Consider the following 23,264-nt stretch of genomic DNA (forward strand, 5'->3'; position numbering starts at 1 on the left):
TCGGATTGGATTAAAAGCAGCTGATACCTCTGCATTAGCATTTCAGTACCTTTAAAACGTCTTGCAATGTCAGGCCGTTTGTTCAAAAGAGGTACGAGTCAGAAGTAAATAAAAGGATACACACGCTTTTCTTTGATTGCAATGTGTAAACAAACCAAATCTGATGCTATGAAGAAAACAAAGTGACTGTTGAATTAGTCATGACACCACTACAAGGCAGTCTCACTTGTAACATGACAGACTGAGATTGTCATTTGACACAAAAGTCGTTGATAGTGATTGAGAGATCAGATGTTGCTGTAATGTTTCATGATAGAAACAGTTAAATATTTAACAGTGCAGATCTCAGATTCTACACATCTACATTCTTTGAGATTTCCTTTTGGAGGGAATGTCCAATTTACAATAATTCCTCATGAGTGGGTTTCCAGTCTCCTGGGATCACGGGATGTCTACTGTGAGAGCTTTTTTCCACCCTGTTGAGTTTTCAGCGAACCAGATTCTTGCACTGGAACGCCTTCTCTCTCTTATGCCTTATTTTATGATGAAAGCAATGTCAATAGTGTCTTTGTGGACGGACAGCAAACCTCTACTGCTTATGAATGGGTCTGAAACACAGTGTTTCACTGTTCCAGGAATCAGAGGAGAAGTCTCAGTTCTTATATGTTGTCACTTATCTTTAAGAAGCTGTGTAATTAAGAAGTACCTGTCTTCTGCTCAAAGTTTGGATAGTAAGTTGTTGGTTTTAGTGCCTTGTATCACTTGTTTTGACAGTGAGTGAAAGTAAAGAGAAGCTAACTAATGCCCCCCCTTCTCGGTTCTTATTCCTAGATCCATTGGACCTCCCCATCTCCACGCTTAGTAATCCTCTCAATTAGGTATCAGTGACGTTAATTGCCTCTGGTGTAATTGTCCCTTCACAGATGAGAGACCTAAGCATGCTTTTCTCAAAGTGAGATTGAAAAAGTGAGGCTTCTCAGTAAGCCCTCTGCGACCTGCTCTGTGGCATGTTTGGAAAGAAGCCAGAAGCATCTTTCTGAGCTCAAATGTTTTCAAGCTTTGCCAGGCGTTTTATCAAGCCAAACAAAAGCGCATCTAAACAGAAACTCTGTTTATTAATAAAGAAAATGGAAATAGCACAGAATCAGAGCGGCTGTTGCTGTTGTAAATGTCACATACCTTCTACAACCACATTTTCACAAATCTTCCACATGGTGTTTGAAGTGGTCGTATGTTTGAAGATATGCTCTGGCCTCTCCCCTAAGGGCATGTTCTCCTCCTGATTTGATTTCTTTTCCTCTTTTCCTTTTTGCCTACAAAGGCTGCTGACTGAGAAACGTAATGTTCCTGTAGGTCTGCTGGTTGATCTTTTTTGGCTGCAGCAGAGGAGCTGTCTCCTGCATAAAGCCTGGCAGCAGTTTCGACTTTGCTGACCTGAACATGGCCTCAAGGATTACACTCTTCAGAGCTCTGTCTTTTGGCTCTGATCACAGGAAAGCCAAGGGTCACTTTGTGCAGCCTCATGCATTCAAAAGAGGCAAAAATGTGAAGTGTCATTTAGACAATGTTCTGAGTCACATGGGAGAAGAATAGATTTTTTTTTTCTCCTCTTTTCCAATTTACAGAAATGGCTAAATAAAATGAGAGTCATCTGCGCCTGGTAATTCTTTTCAGTAAGCTGTGAAAATGAATTTAATGATCAATGTGGCTCTAATGTTTCTTGCATGAATAGGCATACTCCCACTAAGACTGCAGAATTTTAACACAAACAAAGAAATATGGTAATTCTTATAATTTCATCACTTCAATGGCTCCTGCAGACCTGAGATACAGTGCCTCTCTTGTAATTAAAAGCTATGAAAAGGAGAATATAAAATAATCAGCGTGTGATTAAAGCTCTCCTCATAAGGGTTCCACCTCACAAGTGCAGTGCACCCACTCACCTCAATCATTTCAAACATATGTATTCCCTCTAGGTGACGCTGCTGCGCTCACATTGATTGGTCTAATCCTCTACTTCCTCTCCTTTAGGTTCACAACAGGAACTTGTTGTCATTAGACTTCGATCGAATCACCAGGACTGAAAAGGTCTATGATGACCACAGGAAGTTCACATTACGGATCCACTATGACCATGCTGGGCGGCCCACTCTGTGGGCACCAAGCAGTCGTCTTAATGGAGTCAATGTCACCTATTCCCCTGGAGGCCATGTGGCAGGTATCCAAAGAGGAACCATGTCTGTACGCATGGAGTATGACCAGAACGGCAGAATCACCTCCCAAATATTTGCTGACGGTAAATCGTGGAGCTACACTTACCTTGAGAAGGTATGAATTGGTTCTGTTGAATTCTGATTGAATGGTTGAAATAAAGATTAAGAAAAGAAACTGAATATGAAATGACCTCAGGTAAAGTGTGGAGAAATGTTTGTGTAAGAACTTAGACAGCAGATTTTAAACTGATGTAAAAAGTGAACTCGTAACGCTGCAGCAGTGTATGCGCTGCTTTATCAGACTCTCGCACAGATATGAGCCGAAGTGTAATTAAAACCTGTCTGCTGCTCCGCAGACGTGATACTTTGTTACCACAGTCTGACAGCATGCTTAACCTGAAATAGCTCTGATGAGAAGAACAGAGTGAAATGTCACTTTCTACTCCCTAATTTGAAGGCAAGATTGTTGAGAAGGTGATGAGGAGTTCTTCTCCATCTTAAACGTTTAATGTTAAAATGGCAGCCACTCACCTTGCTAATAGTCTGTAGTCTTGTTCAGCAACCTTTAAGATGCTGAGATGCTGGCAGCTGGTTGTGACAGCCTCGGAACTGATTTAAAGACATCGTCTATGAGTGCAAGAAAGCCACAAATAGAAACTTCTGTTTGCAGAGTCGTGTGAAATTATGTTCCATCACACTATTTCCATCAAAAGATTCCACAAATAAGAAACGATAAGCAGCATTTTACGTGAAATCGTTTAAGGTAATCTAAATATCAACAATTTCACCTTCGAGATGGAAATAAGATCAGACCTGCGAGCATGATATGTTACTTACTGTGTTCTGTGCAACACCAACGTTTTGTACATTACCGACCTACGCTTAGTGACAGTACACAACATGGAGGGATTGTGAATTCAACATTGAAAGTACATTTTTGCGTCTCTCAGATATGATATACATACATATTCTATTGTATTTACTGTGTGATTATGTAGCATGCAGTTAAATCTAATATATCGTCTTCAGAGTGACATTTCGTCTCGTTTCATTGTAATGATTGTTCTCTGTTCTCTTTACAGTCCATGGTCCTGCTTCTCTACAGCCAGAGGCAGTACATCTTTGAATTTGACAAAAACGACCGACTTTCCTCCGTGACCATGCCCAATGTGGCACGGCAGACGCTCGAGACGTCCCGCTCCATTGGCTACTACAGAAACACCTACCGGCCCCCCGAAGGTAACGCCTCAGTGCTGCAGGACTACAGCGAGGAAGGCCAGTTGCTGCAGACCACCTACCTGGGCACGGGGCGCCGGGTCATCTACAAATACGGCAAGCTCGCCAAGCTGCTGGAGATCCTCTACGACACCACGCGCATCGGTTTCTCCTACGACGAGGTGGCGGGCATGCTGAAGACGGTCAACCTGCAGAGTGAGGGCTTCACCTGCACCATCCGCTACCGACAGATTGGCCCGCTGATTGACAGACAGATATTCCGGTTCAGTGAAGAGGGCATGGTCAACGCCAGATTTGACTATGTCTATGACAACAGTTTTCGAGTCACTAGCATGCAGGCGGTCATTAATGAAACACCACTGCCCATCGACTTGTACCGCTACGATGACGTGTCCGGCAAAACTGAACAGTTTGGAAAATTTGGAGTCATCTATTATGACATAAATCAAATCATTACCACGGCAGTGATGACCCACACCAAACACTTTGACGCTTACGGCCGGGTGAAGGAGGTCCAGTATGAGATTTTTCGCTCGCTCATGTACTGGATGATGGTGCAGTACGATAACATGGGGCGAGTGGTGGCCAAGGAGCTAAAGGTTGGGCCTTATGCCAACACCACACGCTACACATACGAGTATGACGCCGACGGACAGCTCCAGGTGGTCTCCATCAACGACAAGCCTCTGTGGAGGTACAGCTACGACTTAAACGGCAACTTGCACCTCCTCAGCCCTGGAAACAGCGCGCGCCTCACACCACTACGCTACGACATCAGAGACCGCATCACCCGCCTGGGAGACGTCCAGTACAGGATGGATGAGGACGGCTTCCTCAAGCAGCGGGGGAACGACTACTTTGACTACAACTCAGCAGGCCTCCTGGTGAAGGTTTACAACAGAGTGAGCGGTTGGACCATCAAGTACCGCTATGACGGTCTGGGCAGGAGGGTGTCCAGCAGAACCAGCTCGGGCCACCACCTGCAGTACTTCTATGCGGACTTATCCAGTCCCACTCGGGTCACACATATGTACAATCACTCCAGCTCTGAGATCACGTCACTGTACTATGACCTGCAGGGACATCTGTTCGCCATGGAGCTGAGCAGCGGGGACGAGTTTTACGTGGCCTGTGATAACATAGGCACTCCTCTGGCTGTGTTCAGCGGCTCGGGCCTCATGATCAAACAGATCCTCCACACGGCATTTGGAGAGGTTTACCTCGACACCAACCCCAGCCTCCAGCTCGTAATCGGCTACCAGGGAGGTCTGTACGAGCCTCTGAGTAGACTGGTTCACATGGGCAGACGGGACTATGATGTCCTTGCCGGCCGCTGGACAACACCCAACCATGACATCTGGAAACGTCTCAACAGCAACCACATGGTGCCGTTCAACCTGTACATGTTCAAGAATAACAATCCTCTCAGCAACAACAAGGAGATAAAGTGCTACATGACCGGTAAGTTCACAGAGCAGACCAGCAGACTCTTAAAAGAGGAAGGAAGTGTCCTTGAAACGGTGTGTTTTAATTAAACAGCTGTAATAAAAGTAAGCATGAAGCATCCTCAAAAAATAATAGTTTAAATAGAGTAAGCTTTTTTATAAACAGCAGCTGAAAGATGTTAAGTAAATTGCAATAGAGCCAAATGAAAATTATCCCTGTGAATTTTTTATGTTGCCAAAATAAGGTAGGTGAAGGGGGGGCAGCCTACGCCCTACAACCGACACCCTACACCTTAAAACTGCAGTTGCTTTGCAGTTCAGTGAAACAATACTCATTCGAGGTTTTCTCTTAAATCTGGTGTGTTTTATTTCCAAACAACAAGCCACAATTGAAAGAAAATAGCCTGCCAAAATTAAATTGAAAAGCAGTGTGCTATAGAGGGGTTTTAAGAGCTTTCTCACTGGGACACTGAAGTTGTGTCTCTGCTCTTGTGTGTCAGTGTGTGTGTCACTGTGTGTGTGTATGTGTGGGAACACATGTGCTTGTGCGTGTACCCAGTGGCTATCGTTTGAAAGTGCTCAGAGGGAACAATGCTGTATGGAAAAGCCCCCTCTGTTGTCGAACACTCAGGTCCCTTCCCAGAAATATCACATCGTTTTTTTGCGCTGCTTTGTGGTAGGGCGGAGGTAAATGGCAGTGAAAGCACCCCAATAGAGAAGGAGGGCACAATGGATCCATAGAAACCTTAACCATAGCCGGTTGTATCGAGCTCTTTGGCTGGAAGAGAAACAACATTGTTAAGGACACTCAATGAATTCTCTGTGGTTTAACCAATCCGCTTAAACCACATTTCCTTCAGAAAGTGAAGATTTAATTCTTTATGTTCATTCTGTATTGTATTAATATTATGGGATTATCCCAATGTTCCCTTTCACATAACCAGTTGATCCATAATTAATTTATCCTTACAGAATTCTGAGAACAAATAGTTCCCCTTTGGTTCAAGTTGAGTCTACGTTTCTATTTCTTCCTGTCCCACAAAGTCATTAAGCCACCTGCCTAACAGAATGACGTTCAGCTTCACACTCCACCATTAGTGGCTGACTGGCATTTGAATGCTAAGCAGACTGTTAGATATACTGTCTGGGGTCTGCTTCAAGTGTGATTGATGGCTCTGACATTTCCATTCCTTTCACTAAATTATCAGGGTCCTTTCTTTGTCCTCAAACAAATTCTTATTTTAAAAAAAGCTTTGTCAGGTGCTACAATGTGGCACTGCCAATCAAACGCAAACTTGGCCCTAAAGTGTCCCAGCAATGATTCTGCAAAATCGTGAAAGAGGCAAGAAAACAAAATGCTTCAGGCTTTGCTTCTAGTCATGGATGTAGCCTTCGCCATGATATTTAGATTTTATGACAACTCATCACAGGGAATGGCAGCAGAACCAAACCGTGCCGCGATCTGCCAGATTATCACGATTGCATGGATTTAAACCTCGGTGAGGTCACTCTGCTATTTCTCAACATCTCATTAGGAAAGAAATACAGCATAATAACAGTTGAGTCGTAAATATTTTTGCATTGGCTGCTTTGAGCTTACATTAAATCACAGCTTATGAGTATCAGCACAGCAGCCACTCTCTGTTGTAACTTGGCGTTTCTGGTACCCAGCTGTGTGTCATTAGCGAGACACCTGCTGGAGTGGACATGAATCATGCCACCATCTCGAGTGTTATTATAGCTTGTCCACTTTCACAAACAAATCAAGTGCTCGGGCTTAATGAGGAGGAGTGTGTCGAGGAGACAGCCACTTGACCGCAGAATGTCACCTGTTAAAAATTCAAAAATCAACTCAGCTTAAGGTTTCAATGGAGCACGAGGTTATTGTCTTTTAAGATACCAGTATATTTAATTCAATGTTCTGATCCGTCCTCTGCAGATGTGAACAGCTGGTTGGTGACGTTCGGCTTCCAACTATACAACGTCATCCCTGGATACCGAAAACCCAACACAGAATCCATGGAGCCATCGTACGAGTTAGTCAGCACCCAGATCAAGACACAAGAGTGGGACAGCACCAAGGTGAACCAGTCATCTCTCACCTGCCCCACCTTTCACCTTAATACAGATCACATTCTCCTACCTCTGTCCCCCTCCTTCCCAACATCATTAGCAAATAGACATGCTCTGTGTAGCCAGGCTCCCAGAGGAGCTGCCAGTTATCGGGCCAAAACACAGCCCAGTGAGCCAGGTCCCTGCCCATAGTCCCCATCTTGGGGAATGGGGTCAGGCTAAACAGCTCTTGTAATTGTCCTGCCATTAGGGAAATTCACTCTCCATTCCCTTCACCACTGGCCATTGATTTCATCTCACCCTTTCACGGTTAGCCAAGGTCTAAGAAGCAGTAGACATGCTCTGATTCTTGCATTTATCAGCCCCTTTTAAGTTGCCTCCAACTCACCTGAATTATTGAAGAGGCCACTGTTGTCTTGGGTTTGGTTTCAGCTCCACTAGTAAATGGCAGCCATCAGGGGGCCGGATTCATGTTGAGTGACACTCTGAGTGGCACAAAACACAGTGGGCTAATGTTGTTGTTTAACACTGTAAGATGAAAAGCTAAACCGAAGACACAATACAAGGGTCAAAGACATCTGAGACATCTAAACACATCAACCAACAGTCCAAACCAACCCGGCATAAAAAAACAGAAAAGGTTCAATATACTCTGAATACTACATGTTAATACTGTTTCATTTAATGCTTAAGATGTCATGTTTTTAAAATAGAAAACTGATCGATACATGTACTTTTACTTTTTTTCCACTTCCTGTCCTCAGTGATTGTGACTTTTTATACATTTACTGTATTTACTGTTTACCGTCAGTATAACCTGCAGCTTTTTATTATCTAAGGGTGTGTTTGTTTAATGAAAAATATATCTGATTGTGTTAATTAATAACACGTTCAATGTTTCTCCAGACACTCAAGTACAACATGGCCTGATTCAGTAATGAATCAACACTGATTTTCTGCGGGTCATATGTAAAGACCATTAAAACCATTATAGAAGAAAACTCAGTTATGTTTACATGTAACATCGACTGCTTTAGGGGGGTTTACTGTTAAAGCCCCCTGAGACTGACTCACACAGGCTGCTTGGGCCTGATATTAGAACCAGAGGTATTTATTCAGGAAGGAGCGGCATCAAATCAAATCAAATCAGATTAAAAAGAATCAATCATCACCTCAAATTTCTCTACTTTTTCAAATGCTATCTATAACATCATAATTATTTTCAGGCATGCTTAAGTTTTTTTTAATTACTTGAATATATCACTTTGTTATAAGTGGTTAGATTGTGTGTGTTTTTTTACAGACGCGACAAAATAACCACAACAAGACAAGATTTCAATTTCTTTAATTTAATCTCAGCAGTGTGTGACCCTCATTAATAAATTAAACGAGTCGTGCATAAAACTTGTTACTACATTTTGATATAGAAAAAAATACTAACTACAAGGATGTCCATTTAAGTAAAACACAGTTAAAAGTTTGATTTCTTACAAAAAATCCATCTTTTATGGTATGTGTTCAAGAGAACCAATTATTCCTCATTATGCAACTGAGGCTTAAAATAGCCAAGGTAGCCTAGATTTCAGGATTGTACTCATGTTTGTGAGGGAGCAGTTCAGCACAGCTCTGAAATACTGTAAATAATATTTAAGGGAAGATTGAGATAATTAGTCGTTATCCTGTGTACGAGACGGAGCGATAATATTCTCCCGATGCTGAAAAGCTTGGTCCTTTGAGCTGGTAAATGGCATGTTGATCCTCACTGCAGATGGCCAGACCAGCCTAATTAAATTTAGGATTGTTTGAGGCCTAAATATAGCTTTAAAACTACATGTGGTAAATCCTGTGGACTTGTTTTTTAATTTTGTTTTATACAAAAGCACGCCTGCCTTTCCATCTCTTTTCATTTAAGCCCCTATTTTGTTCGAGCTGATGAATCCGCACTCGGATTGAAAAATGCCGTGAGCGGCCAGACAGATGAGGTTTGATCTCTCATTCTGGGTTGTGCTGGAGGCTGATTGCACCCCATGTTATGTGAATGATGCCTCTATGGGAGAGTCCCAGAAGGCTGTTTCAGTAGAGTGGAGGACATTGCCCCCCCCCCCATCACCCCTGGGACATCTGACCTGGTCACACTGTTGGCACCGTAAACAAACATGGAGTGGCATGGTGTGAAATGTCCCCCCAGGCCATCTCTCCCATGGGGCCCCACAGCACAGCTGCCCCCTCCCCTTCATGTGTCCTCTTCATGCAGGATCTGATGCAGTGTCATGTCAGTGAGGGGGCTGATATGCCGGTCACTGCAGGCAGCTCCCACTCCTCAGCCCCACCCAGTCCCCCCCCCCCCCCCCCCCCCCCCCCGACAGCCCATAACCGGCCTTCATCAGAGCCACACAGAGACAGAATTAGAAACTGTCAGGAGAACTTTGGATGTGATGGTTGACAAAAACTGCCGAGGACGCTCACAGCGTCTTATCTAAGGCGGTGGTAGGAAGGCACAGTGTTGAGAGCCTTTTTGCTGCTGCTAAGGCGTATTCACACTGCTGTCTCACTGTGCGTTGGCCAGCTTCCATCTCATATCACTCTCCTCATTTTAACATCTTTTTTTCTTCCTGAGGAGGGTCTCTTGTCAAGTAGTATCAGGACAAAGAACAAATGTTGCTGATGGGATTGTTTAATCTAAGGCTCTGATCCCTTAAGGAATGTATGTATGTATACTGTATATACTATTTACCCAAGGGTTCCTCTTTCCTGTTTGGCACAGCGAGGCTGTCAGAACTCAGTAATTTCACCCTGTTTTGCAAAATATCACACCTGTCACAAATAATCAGAGAGATTTGCATTTGCTAACAAAAACCTCTGCCCCTACCTTGTGTGGTTCATTCACAGCTCCAAAGAAACCGAGATGTGTCGTCTGCTATTAATAACCAATGTTTAGATATTGAATCATTTTAATATGAGGCTTAAAAAATAGGTTCTACAAATTTGGGATCAAATGAATAATTAATTTACCATTGGTAATCTTTATATACCTTTCTACCATGTAAAACATTGGATTAGATGACACTTTTGGTTTTACTATCACAACATCCATCCAGGAGTTAGAGTTGGTGAAATAGGACTTGAGGAAATCCGTTTCCAGCGCTGAATTATCATAGTTTTTTAATCATTTTGTTCTTTTAGCCAGGATATTTTAGCATATGTTAGAGCCAGGTGATGTTATTTTTAGTCTGGATTTCTATGACATTGATACATGAACAGGAACAGAAAGTGTCAAATCATCCTCATTCCGTCGCAGGCATTAAACGGGAATAGCTGTAGTTATAGCGCTGGATTTGAAATCTTTGAAGTGTTAATGAGGCAGTATGAATCTTAGTTTTGACAAAGTGAGCATCTGAAAGCAGAGAGCGCTCCTGAATCCCATTACAAAGTAAAATTAAAGTGAAAAGGCAAGGTGGGGAGGCAGTCTGAAGTTTTAGGAAATATCTAGAAAAATAGCTTCCAACAAGCAATTCAGTGATATTGTGTAAATGTGTTTCTTGCTCTGGGAAGAGAAGAGAAAATGTATTTTGCTGCCTACATAAATGCTACAGGGGCTGTGTGACTAAACACTATTGTCTTTGTTTTGCAGTCTTTGCTGGGCGTTCAATGTGAAGTTCAGAGGCAGCTCAAAGCCTTTGTGAAGTTGGAGCGTTTCGGCCAGATCTACAGAGCAAAGAGTGCCGGATGTCCTCAGACAGAGGACGACAAGATCTTTGCCTCTGCCGGCTCCATCTTCGGAAAGGGCGTGAAATTTGCCATTCGAGGCGGTCGCATCGGCACCGACATCGTCAGTTTGGCCAACGAAGATGGCCGCCGCATGGCTGCAGTTCTGAACGACGCCTTCTACCTTGAAGACCTGCACTTCACCATCACCGGAATGGACACTCACTACTTCGTCAAACTGGGCTCGGTGGAGGGGGACCTGGCCCTCATTGGCATGACGGTGGGCCGGCGCACGCTAGAGACGGGCGTCAATGTGACGGTGTCTCAGGTCAACACTGTTCTCAATGGCAGGACTAGGCGCATTACTGACATCCAGCTGCAGTACGGCGCTCTGTCTTTGAATACTCGCTACGGCAGCAGTGTGGACGAGGAGAAAGCTCGAGTGTTGGAGCTGGCCCGGCAGAGAGCTGTCGCCCAGGCCTGGGCCCGGGAGCGCCAGAGACTGAGGGACGGAGAGGAGGGCTCACGGACCTGGACTGAGGGAGAGAAGCAGCAGCTCTTGGGCTCAGGGAAGGTTCAGGGCTACGACGGATTTTACGTGGTTTCGGTTGACCAGTACCCTGAGCTGGCAGACAGTGTCAACAACATTCATTTTATGAGACAGAGCGAAATGGGCCGAAGGTGACATGAACACGAGGCTCTGGAGTGACGGACTCACATGTAGGACATGGGACTACTTGCCAAAGACAGTTGTGTACATGACCACTTTTGTTTTCTTTGACTGTGCTCAACTTGGTTTTTAATATACTGTAAAAAAAAAAAGAAAAAAACATGGTTGCAAATCAGTTGCACTGTATTAATAGAAGAGTGCCCTTCTCCTTTGAAGATTCTTTAACAGTCTTTGCCCTCCAAGTGCGGCTGCTAGAGGATGAACATTTGCGATGTCTGTGACTTATTTTTGTGGCTCCATTTCCTGGTTCCTTTTGGTGATTCTGTTCAAAGGAATCCAAGAGGAGTATTGGTAATGCGTTATGTTCACTGGCTCACTCTGCTGCCAGACTTGCAGATTGTTATTCACAAGCTTGCTCCATTCTGCCTTTTTCTGCGCCTCAGCCAAGGAGATTCCTTCTCTTTTAATCACTTATTTTTTATACTTGAAACCCTCATAGCCCCAGTCATCCATAAATAATGAGAGAGATTTCTGTTGGCGGTAGAGCCCTTCATCAAATCCCCAGCTGAACTTGTCAAAGCACCTTCATTTGTGTGATGTCTTGTAATTTTTTTTTTTAAGAGGAGGATTGATACTCATCTGTGGGCTTAGCTTGGAAGGCGTCAGTGCACCCTGACTGTGCATGTTGATGGCCTTCTTTATGAACTACAAAATTAGCAAACATGCTTAGTTAAGACTAGATTTGATGGTCAAGCCAACAAATGGATATGGGGTGATTTTTTTAGTTTGTGTGTTTTTTTTAAACTGGATTTTCTTTTAATTTTTTCAAAGAAAGAAGCTGAAAAGAGAATCATTTTAAATCTGTGCTCCATTTTATTTGACTGTGGTCAATGATGATGAAAATAGTGAAGCGTCAACCCTGTAAGAAAATACTGTGGAATTATCGTCTGTATTAAATCACAAAAGGTATTTTACAGGAATGGTTTGGAATTACATTTGAGTTCTGTTTTATAAATAGCTATATGAATTAACAGTATAACAAAATGTGAATCTAAAAAAAATGTGAACTATTGTCCCTTTTATTGTTAATTGTTGTACTTGAACAATACATAAGGGTGTTTCAACACATGGAATAATCTATGAAAGGTTGTTTAGTTAAATCAATTACTGTGTTTTTCATTAGACTGATGACAATTTACTGATCACATTTGCATATTGAAGGCAGTGTTTGTTTCTCAATGAGCTTAAGTCAGTATTCCTCACAGCGATGTTCGATCAAGAGGAGCCGGGGACGAAAAATGTTTTTCGAGAACTACTGCAAAACTTCTCAAAGAAAACAATCTCATTACATTAGCATCACCTTAACATACTTCAGCTTGGCATTGTGTTGTTAGTGAGATGAAAGATACTAATTACCTTTAGCCTCAGGGCTGCCCGCAGGTCAGCATCAAACGTGCTTTCATTGTACAGAGTGGGGGGGCTCCACTTGGTCCCATAGCTGGCTGGAATGCATTAGACCTGCAGGTGTACTAGTTCCTGTTTACAGACTAAAGGTCGTCTTTACACGCCGACCTTGGAAGTAAACCACGTGTACACGTTTAGCTCCCATAAGTCCACGCTCTCCTCAGTTAAGAAGGCTAAGGACAATTCTGCTGAAATGTCATTACGTGGAAGAAGAAGAAGAAAAAATCAAAAAGGGGTGAAGAAGACAATTGTGGAAGTTGTGATATTTATTTGACTTCTGATACATTTTGAACTATGCCAGACCACTGCACACCGGACATTCTCGTCGTTTTTTCCCATCGATTGATGAACTTGTTTGTGTGTTTAGGGTTGGTGGGAGCATGACTGAGTGTCTCAAACTGTACAAACATTAAAGCAAACTGGACACGGTTATTTTTCTTTTCTGCTGATGGTTGATTCAGTGATGTTCTGTTTCCCCCCCCCCCCAAAAAAATGTGTACGTTCAACATTATATGAATGAAGGATATTTGCATTGTGGAATATTGCACTGAGAACTGTTGCTTCATAAGACTGTATCTTTTCTAAAGTTCTGGACTCATTTTGAGTTTTGGTTTGTTCTCAACACTGTGTTTCTAGCGCTTCTCTTTGACCGTGTAAATATGACGACATCAAAGTAAGCTGTACATAAAATGCAAATGTAGATACCTCTTAGAGCTACATCAGTGACCCTGTGTAGTCTTAAGGTAGAAAAAAATAAAGGGAATATTTTGTGTTTATTTCATGTGTTTTGTTATATTCACTGTGGGGTTTTATACAGACTGATATTTTCTAGAGGTGCAGTTCCATTTGAGACATGAAATCTTTCAGATAGATTTTCTTCTTTATTGATTATTAAATCTGTTACTCTGCAATAATAATAATAATACAGGCCCACATTACTGCTCCTCTAAATGTCCCCCAACACTTGAATGAGGCTAATGAAATGCAATATGATAATGCTATATTGCCCCATGTGCCTTTATGTAGTTCAACATGCATTACCACCTGTAAAGACCTTGAATCTATTCTATTCTCACATATTGTGAACATATTTCTGGATCAGCAGCACATAAAGCTTAGACCGCTGATAAAAACATCTCCACTGTAAATGTGTTTCACTGTCAGAAGGAAAGCAGGCCTCAAGGGACGCCAGGAAAAACTTGACTATTAATTGACCTGTCAGAGTCGACGACCGGTCCTCTGATGTTGCAACAGCTACCAGGAGACTGTGTTTTAAACTTGATAACTTGGTTGAAACAAGTGGAGCTCAGGGGCTAATCCTGTTAGCAGGCAAGGGTGGCTCGGGAGTTAGCTGCCAGTATGTGGTGGCGGCAAGGGAGCCTGGAACATTTACACTCACTGCAGGCAGAGCTGAGCTCGGTGCCCAGAAGAAAGCGTGATGTCCTGCTTTAGCTAAGCAGACAGCACTCTCATTTGTTCTTCTCCACTCTGCATTAATGTGGGAGGAATAAACCGCTGATTTCTCTGCATGACCGACTAAAGTCTTAGGAGAAGATCACACCCTAATGTTTGCTCTAGTTTGACTACACAAGGCTTTTGCAAAGTAAATTTCAAATCTGGGGCTCCCGTCTTCCTTGAGACAGCTTGAGCCTGGAGCCTCACATGCCTCCTGTAAAGAGGATTTCTTTCAGGGGAACAGAAAGTCCTGCAAGCAGAGAACCTGTGCAGAATGAATTCTGCTGCAGAGAGGCAAAATGTCCTTTAGCCTGGAGGACTGTGCTCTTTTGCTACAATCATAAGAGCAATAACTTCACCCCAGCCCATTTTGCAGAGAGACAGTTTCCACACTGCGCTCTGATGATGAAAGAGGGGATTTTATTCCTCTATATATCTGAATTAATCATTAGAATCAGGTCTAATTAAGAACACGCATTTGTTGTAACTTTTGATCTATTTCAGGAACAATGGAGCATCGACAGCCATTAGCATAACTTATAAAGCCAAATGTTTGCAAGACACAAATAAGCTATCCCCCTAATCAGATCCAAATGACATGTTATTCATGGATAATGCTGCTAAATATAAATACTGCTAAATATAGATAATACTAAATAAAAATGTAATTGGGTTTTTTTTACCGAGAGAAAGAGCGTTCCTGTGGTTGTAATAGTGATAGTTTGCTCAAACTATATAACATGGCTCCATCACAAATTATTTGGAAAATGCAAGGAGGGGGTAAGGAATAGGGTATGGAACGAAAAGTTGGCCTACTTCAACCAGGAGAGACTTAATTATGAATGAACAATTATTTATTTTAAAGTGAGGAAAAAGATGTGCAATGTCTGTGGTGATTAGTCTCCATGGTGATTAATTCATGTCCTTGAAGGGGTAGTGAGGCCGACAGCGGGATAGGATACCCCCCTGATGGAGTCTAGACACTTGATGTGGTGCTTATGGAAGGAGGCAGGATGAAATGAAGAGTAGACCTCTGAAGAGCTGAACCTGGACACCGTTGAGATGTATTGGAGGTGATCAAACTGAAATGGCAAACTGACAGAGAGGCAGAATGGATTTTATGACAGCAACAGGATGATTGGTAAATCGAGGTCATGGTGGAATCTTATTGGTTTAGTTCTGAAAAAGTAAACACCCATGATCAGCCGGTCACCTGAGCAGGACGAGAGAGGGAGAGAGGGAGCGAGGGAGCGACAAGAATGAATGATGACTAATGAATGAATGAGTAGGAAACAGTCTTCCTGCTTGAACTAACGCTAAGCTTCATTGTAAGTAATATCTAATGTAGATGAACAAGCCTCATCAATCCTCACAAATGTGCTTCAGTTATCTGTGCTGTGAGGTCATGAAAACCTCCTAATTGATTTAAAAATCGATTAATGAAACATTGTGTGAAGGCTAGAAATATCAACGATCTTTTGATCCCTACATAATTCACAATGAGTGCTTCTTTAAAACAGCTGCACTGCTGATGTAGGTTACATGCATGATGCAGCATTTATCTTTCTTGATGATTGTGTGGCTCTTGTGTCTTTTCTTCTCTTTTTTTTTTTTTTTTTTTTAGATAGCCAGTCTTGCAGATGTCGGTTTCAGAGTTCAGTCAGAGTGACAGCATTTCTGGTGCATGCAGCAGAACTCGGAGCTTGATTCCCGTATTCACTTAACACCTACCATCACAATCATATTTGGCTAACAGCTTCCAGATATTTATGTGAGAGGAAGGAAGAAAATCCTGCTTTTAGTCTGATTCCGTAACTCCGACCGGTGATGGAGGTTGAAACTTTTCTCTTAACACCACGCTTGAACTATTTCTTATTACCTGCACTGGGTCTGGTGTGGATAGATATCTTCACTTTGCTTTCACACTTCATCTGTTTCCCTTTGCTGATAATTGAAACACTCTGAGCCTGGCTGTTTGATAAACACTGGCAAAGGTGTCTGCTGTTAAAATCAGCAAAAGGTTGATCCGCGCTGAGCCCCAGCCATCCATTTCCTCGATGTATCCTGTAGGTAGTTCAGAAGATAAGTGCTGAAATGAAACACCTGTTGTCTTTTATTTCCTCTGTCTTTCAATCTCAGGTGCTGTAATGACATGACGCTCAGCTACATTTATAGTCCTGAAGATCGGGAGTGTTGTTGACAGGAAGCAACACAGTGCTACAGAAAATATGCAGTTTCCAAAGATTCTCAAAACCCCAATATAGCTGCACGTGTTCAAGTTTCCTGAACCGCCATTAAAGAACTTAGTGATGATAACGGGACGTTGGTCCACATCTGCGGTGTATAATGATTACACCATGTGCCTGAATGAATGGGACAGCCTTGGGTTCTGTCTATAATCATTCAGGTCCACAATCTCCTCTCTACCAGTTATGCAAATGCAGGACCAATCATAAAAGCTAATGGGGCAAAGAATGGTAAGCCAACTGACCATAGAGCGCTGAATTTTCCTCAAGGTGTAGGCCTCATTTGGATGCCCACCATGATGACAAAACACAGCCGCGACAGGAGCACTCAGTGAAGTGCGAGCCTCGGAAATGAATCTGAGGTGATGGTTTGCAAAGTGTCATATTTCTACGGGTCATACAGAGGCCAGGCTGCTGCTCACACAGCTGACCTGCAAGGAAAAAATGGAAAACTCGCAGAACTAGTACCTGAAGCAGCACATTGCTGCGTTTGAAATATGAGAGGTTGTTTTTTTGTTTTTTTTAAATATGACTAAAGAGCCTTGTGAAGGAGCTTGTACCCCCGTTGTAGAGCAACATAACAGCCACTGACAGTTTTGACCTCAGCGCCGTTATGAGAGTGACTCATTACATGGTGCTCTGTGTTGAAGTGATTTTCTCTGAGATCAACAACACCGAGATAATCAATAATCTGTGAAGTGGAGCTACATCAAAGCTGGCATCACACATTCACAGTTTGTACTTTAAAGTTACACTTTCTGCAGACTGGAAGTAGCGGGTCATATTTGGTTTAGCTTGCTTACATGAAGACTTATTGTGAAGGAATTCATTTGCAATTTATTGACTATCTTTTCATGCAAAAAAACAACTTTTGTAAGATTTATAATAATGTAAGTAAGAAGTGTTATCTTGTGCAACTGAGGACTTTGTCCTATTCTCACTGTGATCGTCATGGATTATGTTGAAATTGCAGCCATAAGAAATTAATCTGTCCAGCACAAGGTAAGGAAGTGAATTCCTTCTCGTTTCAGAAACACATTCAGTGAGTGTGTATGTGTGTGGTTGTTGTGTACTGGACTCTCCAGCAGGGTCCTGGTGGTCTTGTTGGACTCACTGGAGGCAGAAGGCGCAGCTGCAACTGCCGTCTCCCATCACATTTCCCCTGACAGGTGTGAACAAAGGACCCCGAGAATGTCACTGCAGCATTTTGAAGTCACTCGGACACGGCTTGCATTCAGGAATGAGTCTGCCTTTGCACATTATGCAAATCTTATTGACAGCGTATCTAATGCTTTTATTAGGCTAATTATGCCTAAGGTCAAATCTATCCATAGAAAATGATCAGTAACTATTCCAACTGACTGTCCTGGAGCTTTGTGCTTGACTGAAAGGTTAGCTAATGCTTAATTTCTTTGGACAGCTTATCATGTAACACGTTATCTGCGTGAGAGAGAAGAAAGGTGTTATTGATTTGAGTTCCAGTCATGATCAGTCAGGAGCTGTCTTCATAGTTTAGCTTTACAGCAGGAATGAATGGCAAATACATAAAAAAAGATCAGCTCTGAAAATCACGTTAAGGTAACTCAAGTTACCTCCAAAACAAGCTGCACATCAGCAGATCCACCTTCCTCCATCATCTGAAAGTTGATCAGTGACTGGAGACATTAATCATCGACTTCAGCAAAGAGGAACCATCATTTGTCCAAAGTGGAGAAACATTATCCGGGCTGCAGCAAGACAAATGTATATTTAATAGACTTGGCCGCAGAGCGTTTAAAAAATAGATAAAGCAGTGGAAACGGTTGTGTTTGCTTTAAATTGGTCAGCTATCAAAATGTGAATTTGATGTAAGGCTACTCAAACCTCTCCTTACCTTGAGGTCTTTGAGCTCGTCCTGTCTGATGAGAGTGAACTTCTTGTGCTGTTAAACTGAGGATTTTGAAGCTTAAGAGTCTGTAGTCGATCTAACAATCAGTTTCTTACCTTTGATAGGACAGGCTTTGTGCTGGCTTGACTCAATATATCAATTTTAGTTTTAGGTGCAGTGAAGGCAACAACAAAATCAAACCCTATCTAAGGGTGATGTAAGGCACTCCTTGCCATTGGCTCTGTTTTAACACAATATCTCTCTGGTGGGAGGGTTGCTGTTTAACAACTGTTTCCAACCTGAGAGCCACTTCTGTGCACTACATGGACTGCAGTACAACCACCCAAGGACATGCTGTACAAACTCAAAATAGAATTCAATCAATGACGGAATAAAACAAACTCACATCTGAGTTCTCCAGGGTCAAGACACGAGGAAGTGGTTAAATAAATAATCTGCGGTTGATATTGTCTCCCATTTTCACGCTGACAATAGAAATCTGTGTAATTCACTATTATAAACACCCCAGAAGTATAGCAGAGATTTGGTTTCCTTTGTCCTCCTTTTAATGTGCTGCAGTGTGTCTCCAGCTTCAAATACAAAGCCTGAAGTCAGTCTGACAGAATTATTTTTGTTCCAGAACCTTTGGGCCCATTACGAATACTATTATGTAGATCAGCCTCAGGGAATTTATTTCCACGTTGTGCATTTGGATTGTGACACGCATGGCCTCTCATTTCATTTACACATACAAATAAGCCTGCCAGTCTTAATGTTTTAAAGTGTTGGTGAAATGTTTAGAGCATTTCACAGAGACTTTGTTTTCTTTCAGATTTTTTTTTATCACCCCTATTTTTTTCTTAAAAATAAACGTTTAAAATCACTACGTTGTCAACACCAACACCCTCTTCCTCAACACAAGGACAATATTTTTACTTGGTTTTTTTTCAGTCACTTTCTATTTAAAGGTATTTTTTTCTGAGTGCATTAGTGCAGCTGTTGTGTGACACATTGAACATCATTAAGATCTGAAACAGAAGGACAAAGACGCATTCAAAAAGCCTTTTATTGGATGACTCAGATTTCTAATATCCCTCCTAGCTTATGTGGCGGTTTTAAACACTGTTGTTCTACATGTGAAAATTCATTGTTTATTGGCAAGCAACTGCAGACCATTACATGAGTGTGCAGTGGAGCAGAATGAGATTATAATTCTTCTGCACACTCCTCAGCTCTCACTGCTACCCTCAGTATGGCTACTGCACATGCAAACATGAAAACCACTATATTTATCTTTCTGAGATGCTGTTTTACAATTTGCACTCAAGTCATGGAACAGAAAATCAGTAATAGCTCTCAGTTTTGATAAGTGATGTCCCGGTGCATCAAAAAAAATAGCTTATACTTGGACAGGGGGAAGCTGTCACAAATAATCAAATCTGCATAGTAAAATCCTGCACGGTTGGGCGAGGGCAACTTTCAAGTGTAGAATGCAATCACTGCTTCTGTTTTTTTTCCTTCCCCTGACTGATGAACAATAACTATCTGACAGACAGAGGGGAGATATTGTGAAATAAATGCATAGAAAAACAAAAAGTTGGCATGCAAATATACATTTTTCTCTCGAGCGACAATGTTTGCTGAGCACACAAGACAGCGGCTCTTTTCATTGTGATATAATGTTTCAGGAATACTGCAGCTACAGTGCCAACTCCCTGGTTACTCTGCATGCGTTTTGTTTTATCAAATGAAAAAATGATTATATTTCAGTCTTTCTGTTGCTGTACAACAAATGTGCCTGCATGGGATTTGACTGCATGAATAAATCAGATGCACAATTCAGATGCAGCTGGAGGACAGTGAAGTGGCGTAACAATGAAAGGAGTTTCGAAAACTGTTTTTGGAAATATCATTTTCTCCGGTTTTACTTTATTGTGATCCTTTGTCATGATTTATTTTCTTAAAAATCCACAGCTCCTTTATAGTGGTGTTGTAGAAATACAGCCTTTTTACTTTGAGGGATAGTTCAGGCAGGTCCTAATTGTTCTATAATTAACACAGAAGCATATGGGCGCAGAGCTTTGTTTTAATAAGTACAATGAAAAATAGAATATAGTTTGGTTGAATACCCACATCTTCAGTTTGAAGCAGTGAGTGAGCGTAACTCAAAAGCCCACATGGATACCCAAGACATTACCATTCATTGTTTTGCTAATTAGAGGGTAGTGTGTGTAAATAAAATAAAGTAATTAGTCATAGATTTATGGTTGGATGTCTGCTGAGACAGCAGTTGCTAACATCTACTGAAGGGATTACAGCCTTTGTAAGGACGCAAAAGAACAGAAGACTGCTTCCAATTGTGATCAGTTTCTGATATCTTTACAGCAGAACTGTAAGACACAAGAAGGACAGAGGCATGCATTCGCAACTGACCTCCATGTGTGAAGTGATATCACAGTTTAACATGAACTTTCTTTTCAAACGGTCCTTGTGTTATCACTGGATAACTGTGATCAAATGTATGCCTACTTTCTCGCCTACAAAGGTAAAGTCTTTTTCGAACTGGAACTGCTAACATTTCCTCAGTACAATTTCCCAATATTTCCTCAATTCTGAGGAGTTATTTCTCTTCTACTTCAGTACTGTTTTGCTATCGGGGATGCAACCAGTTATCATTTACTTATCATCAGATAGATCCTGCTTCAGCAGCGGAGGTAGATGAAATAAATCAGTAAGAAAAGACACTAATGATAGGGTTGTGGTGAAATGCTCCCACACAAATAGAAAAGAACAGCTCCCCCTGTTCATCTTGGCTGTTGGTGAACTGTTGATCATTTTACGGGCATTCTTGAAAGACAACATATGTGCTCTGTAAACATGGCTTGTAGGAGAAAACCCAAAGTGCAATGATTTTGTAAAAAAGCTTATAAATGCTCAGCAAGTCGGTCATTACAAAATGTAAATTGTTTAATTGATGTCTTTAAAATAAATTTAACTCGGAAAGCCTCATTGAGATGAAGAATCTCTTTAACAAACGTGTCCTGGCCAAGACAGGCAGCAACACAAATGAAACAGTTACAGACATAAAACACAAAGCAATTACCAAACACAGGTCTGCTCAAATCCTGCTTCACAGTCATTAGACTAAGCATCTAAAACCTGATTCATCTTCTGCCCATACCTAAATCTACTGTTAAAAAGATTAAAAGAGACCAGCTCCCCCAGACCTAAATCATCCTGCAGCAGAAACCAAGCAGCCTTGAGATTTGCTGTGAACCTCGATGTTCCATGTTACACAGTATCCAAAGATTTAAGGCAGTGAGAAGACGCATGCACATACTGTATAAGACATCAGCGTGATGATTAGGCAATATGCATAGAAGTGGCAGCAACAAATCTCCTTTTTGCAGCGCTGCTGAAAATAAAGCATAAAAGACAGCGAATCATCGATCAAGAATCTGAGGTATTGATAAGAAGCTACAGACTCAATCACATCACAATGAGCCAAAACAATAGAAGGAGGGTTCAGTGGCACATTTCATGAGCTTTGTTTTATCAGGATTCAAAATTTCAAATCACATAGAGTGTCCTGCACAGCATCAAAATCATCTTGTTGAGAAAGAGAGCCTGATGATGTTTTTGAAGCAGAGCAAAAAATAACAGTATCATCTGCATATAAATTAAAATTTGCATTTGGAACATTATGACCGATACTGTTTATATGATATGTAAATAACAATGGCCCCAAAACTTAGCCCTGTGGCACGCCATTTCTTATTTTAAGAGATATTATGTTTGATGTTACAGTAAAAGAAAGCTCAAGAGGGTACTAGGGACTGACAGATATACAAGCAATCACACGAACAGGAGAGTGGAACCATAAATATATAATACATACCCTCTCAGGAGCTTGTATTAAGTTTGTATATGGTGCAGATAAGGTTTGCAGCATTGCAGGAAAGAAAAACATATTCTAAAAGCACTGTAGGAACTACAGGCTGAGCTCATAAAACGTCCACACAGCAGATGTTTTTCTTTCAAAACATGCCTAAAATATCTAAATAATGTGCACGTTTTTAGAATACATTATTATATCAGCTCTAATTATTCTTAAAGTAATCTCAGGATAAGTCACGACTCTGGGTGAAAAAAACATACATTTAGAGAACAAAATACCTATATTCTAAGCAGAGTTACTATGGTTTAATATTTGATTCTTACATGTAATCACACATGCATTACTAATGTAACATGTGAGTATCCCCGCGTAGGCTTGAACTAAAAATAGATTCAAGATTTACCTCAGGTGAACTGGGTATAACTTGAATCCTTGAATCACAACGGAGAGTTAACATTTAGAATCATTTGTGTAAATGATCCTGTAAATGAGGATAAGAGAGCTTTATCCTTATTGGAGGTCAAATTAAAGAACCAGGGGAAATGAAGCAGAGCCCACACTGAATCCTCCTAAAGTCGGTACTGACAAGCAATGTTGCTGTAAAGAGCAAAGTGTGGATGAGAATAAATTGTTTCATTTGACTGTGGCCTGTGTGTGTGTGTGTGTGTGTGTGTGTGTGTGTGTGTGTGTGTGTGTGTGTGTGTGTGTGTGTGTGTGTGTGTGTGTGTGTGTGTGTGTGTGTGTGTGGACAGTGTGTGATGAGGTACAATGTTATGATATTACCTTTCTGCTTTTCTATTTTCCTCATCTATTCTTAGTTGTCTCATCAGAAGACGCTTATCTTTGACTTTCTCCTGTGGAAGAAGAGTAAAGTTTCAAGTCTTTACACTTCATGATAGTTTTAAGGTTAAAACTGTGAAATTCTTACTCTGAATGACTTAAGTTTATTGATTTGTCCGTTGTGAACAAGCCGCCTCTATGTGCCGCCTCTT

At 41.6% G+C, this 23,264-nt stretch overlaps 1 protein-coding gene across 1 annotated transcript in view; it reads left to right on the forward strand.

Moving 5' to 3' along the window:
- The window catches only part of tenm4 (teneurin transmembrane protein 4), a 137,859-nt gene extending 124,277 nt beyond the window's left edge, over positions 1-13,582 (forward strand). Inside the window, exons 28-31 of the mRNA XM_061047042.1 lie at positions 2,032-2,328; positions 3,296-4,910; positions 6,834-6,976; positions 10,599-13,582. Coding sequence (XP_060903025.1) covers positions 2,032-2,328; positions 3,296-4,910; positions 6,834-6,976; positions 10,599-11,357 — 2,814 coding nt within the window. The 3' untranslated portion in view covers positions 11,358-13,582. The remainder of the gene's footprint in view (positions 1-2,031; positions 2,329-3,295; positions 4,911-6,833; positions 6,977-10,598) is intronic.
- Positions 13,583-23,264: the final 9,682 nt, after the last annotated feature.

Source organism: Labrus mixtus, chromosome 9 (genome assembly GCF_963584025.1).
Source record: "Labrus mixtus chromosome 9, fLabMix1.1, whole genome shotgun sequence".
Lineage (NCBI taxonomy): Eukaryota > Metazoa > Chordata > Actinopteri > Labriformes > Labridae > Labrus > Labrus mixtus.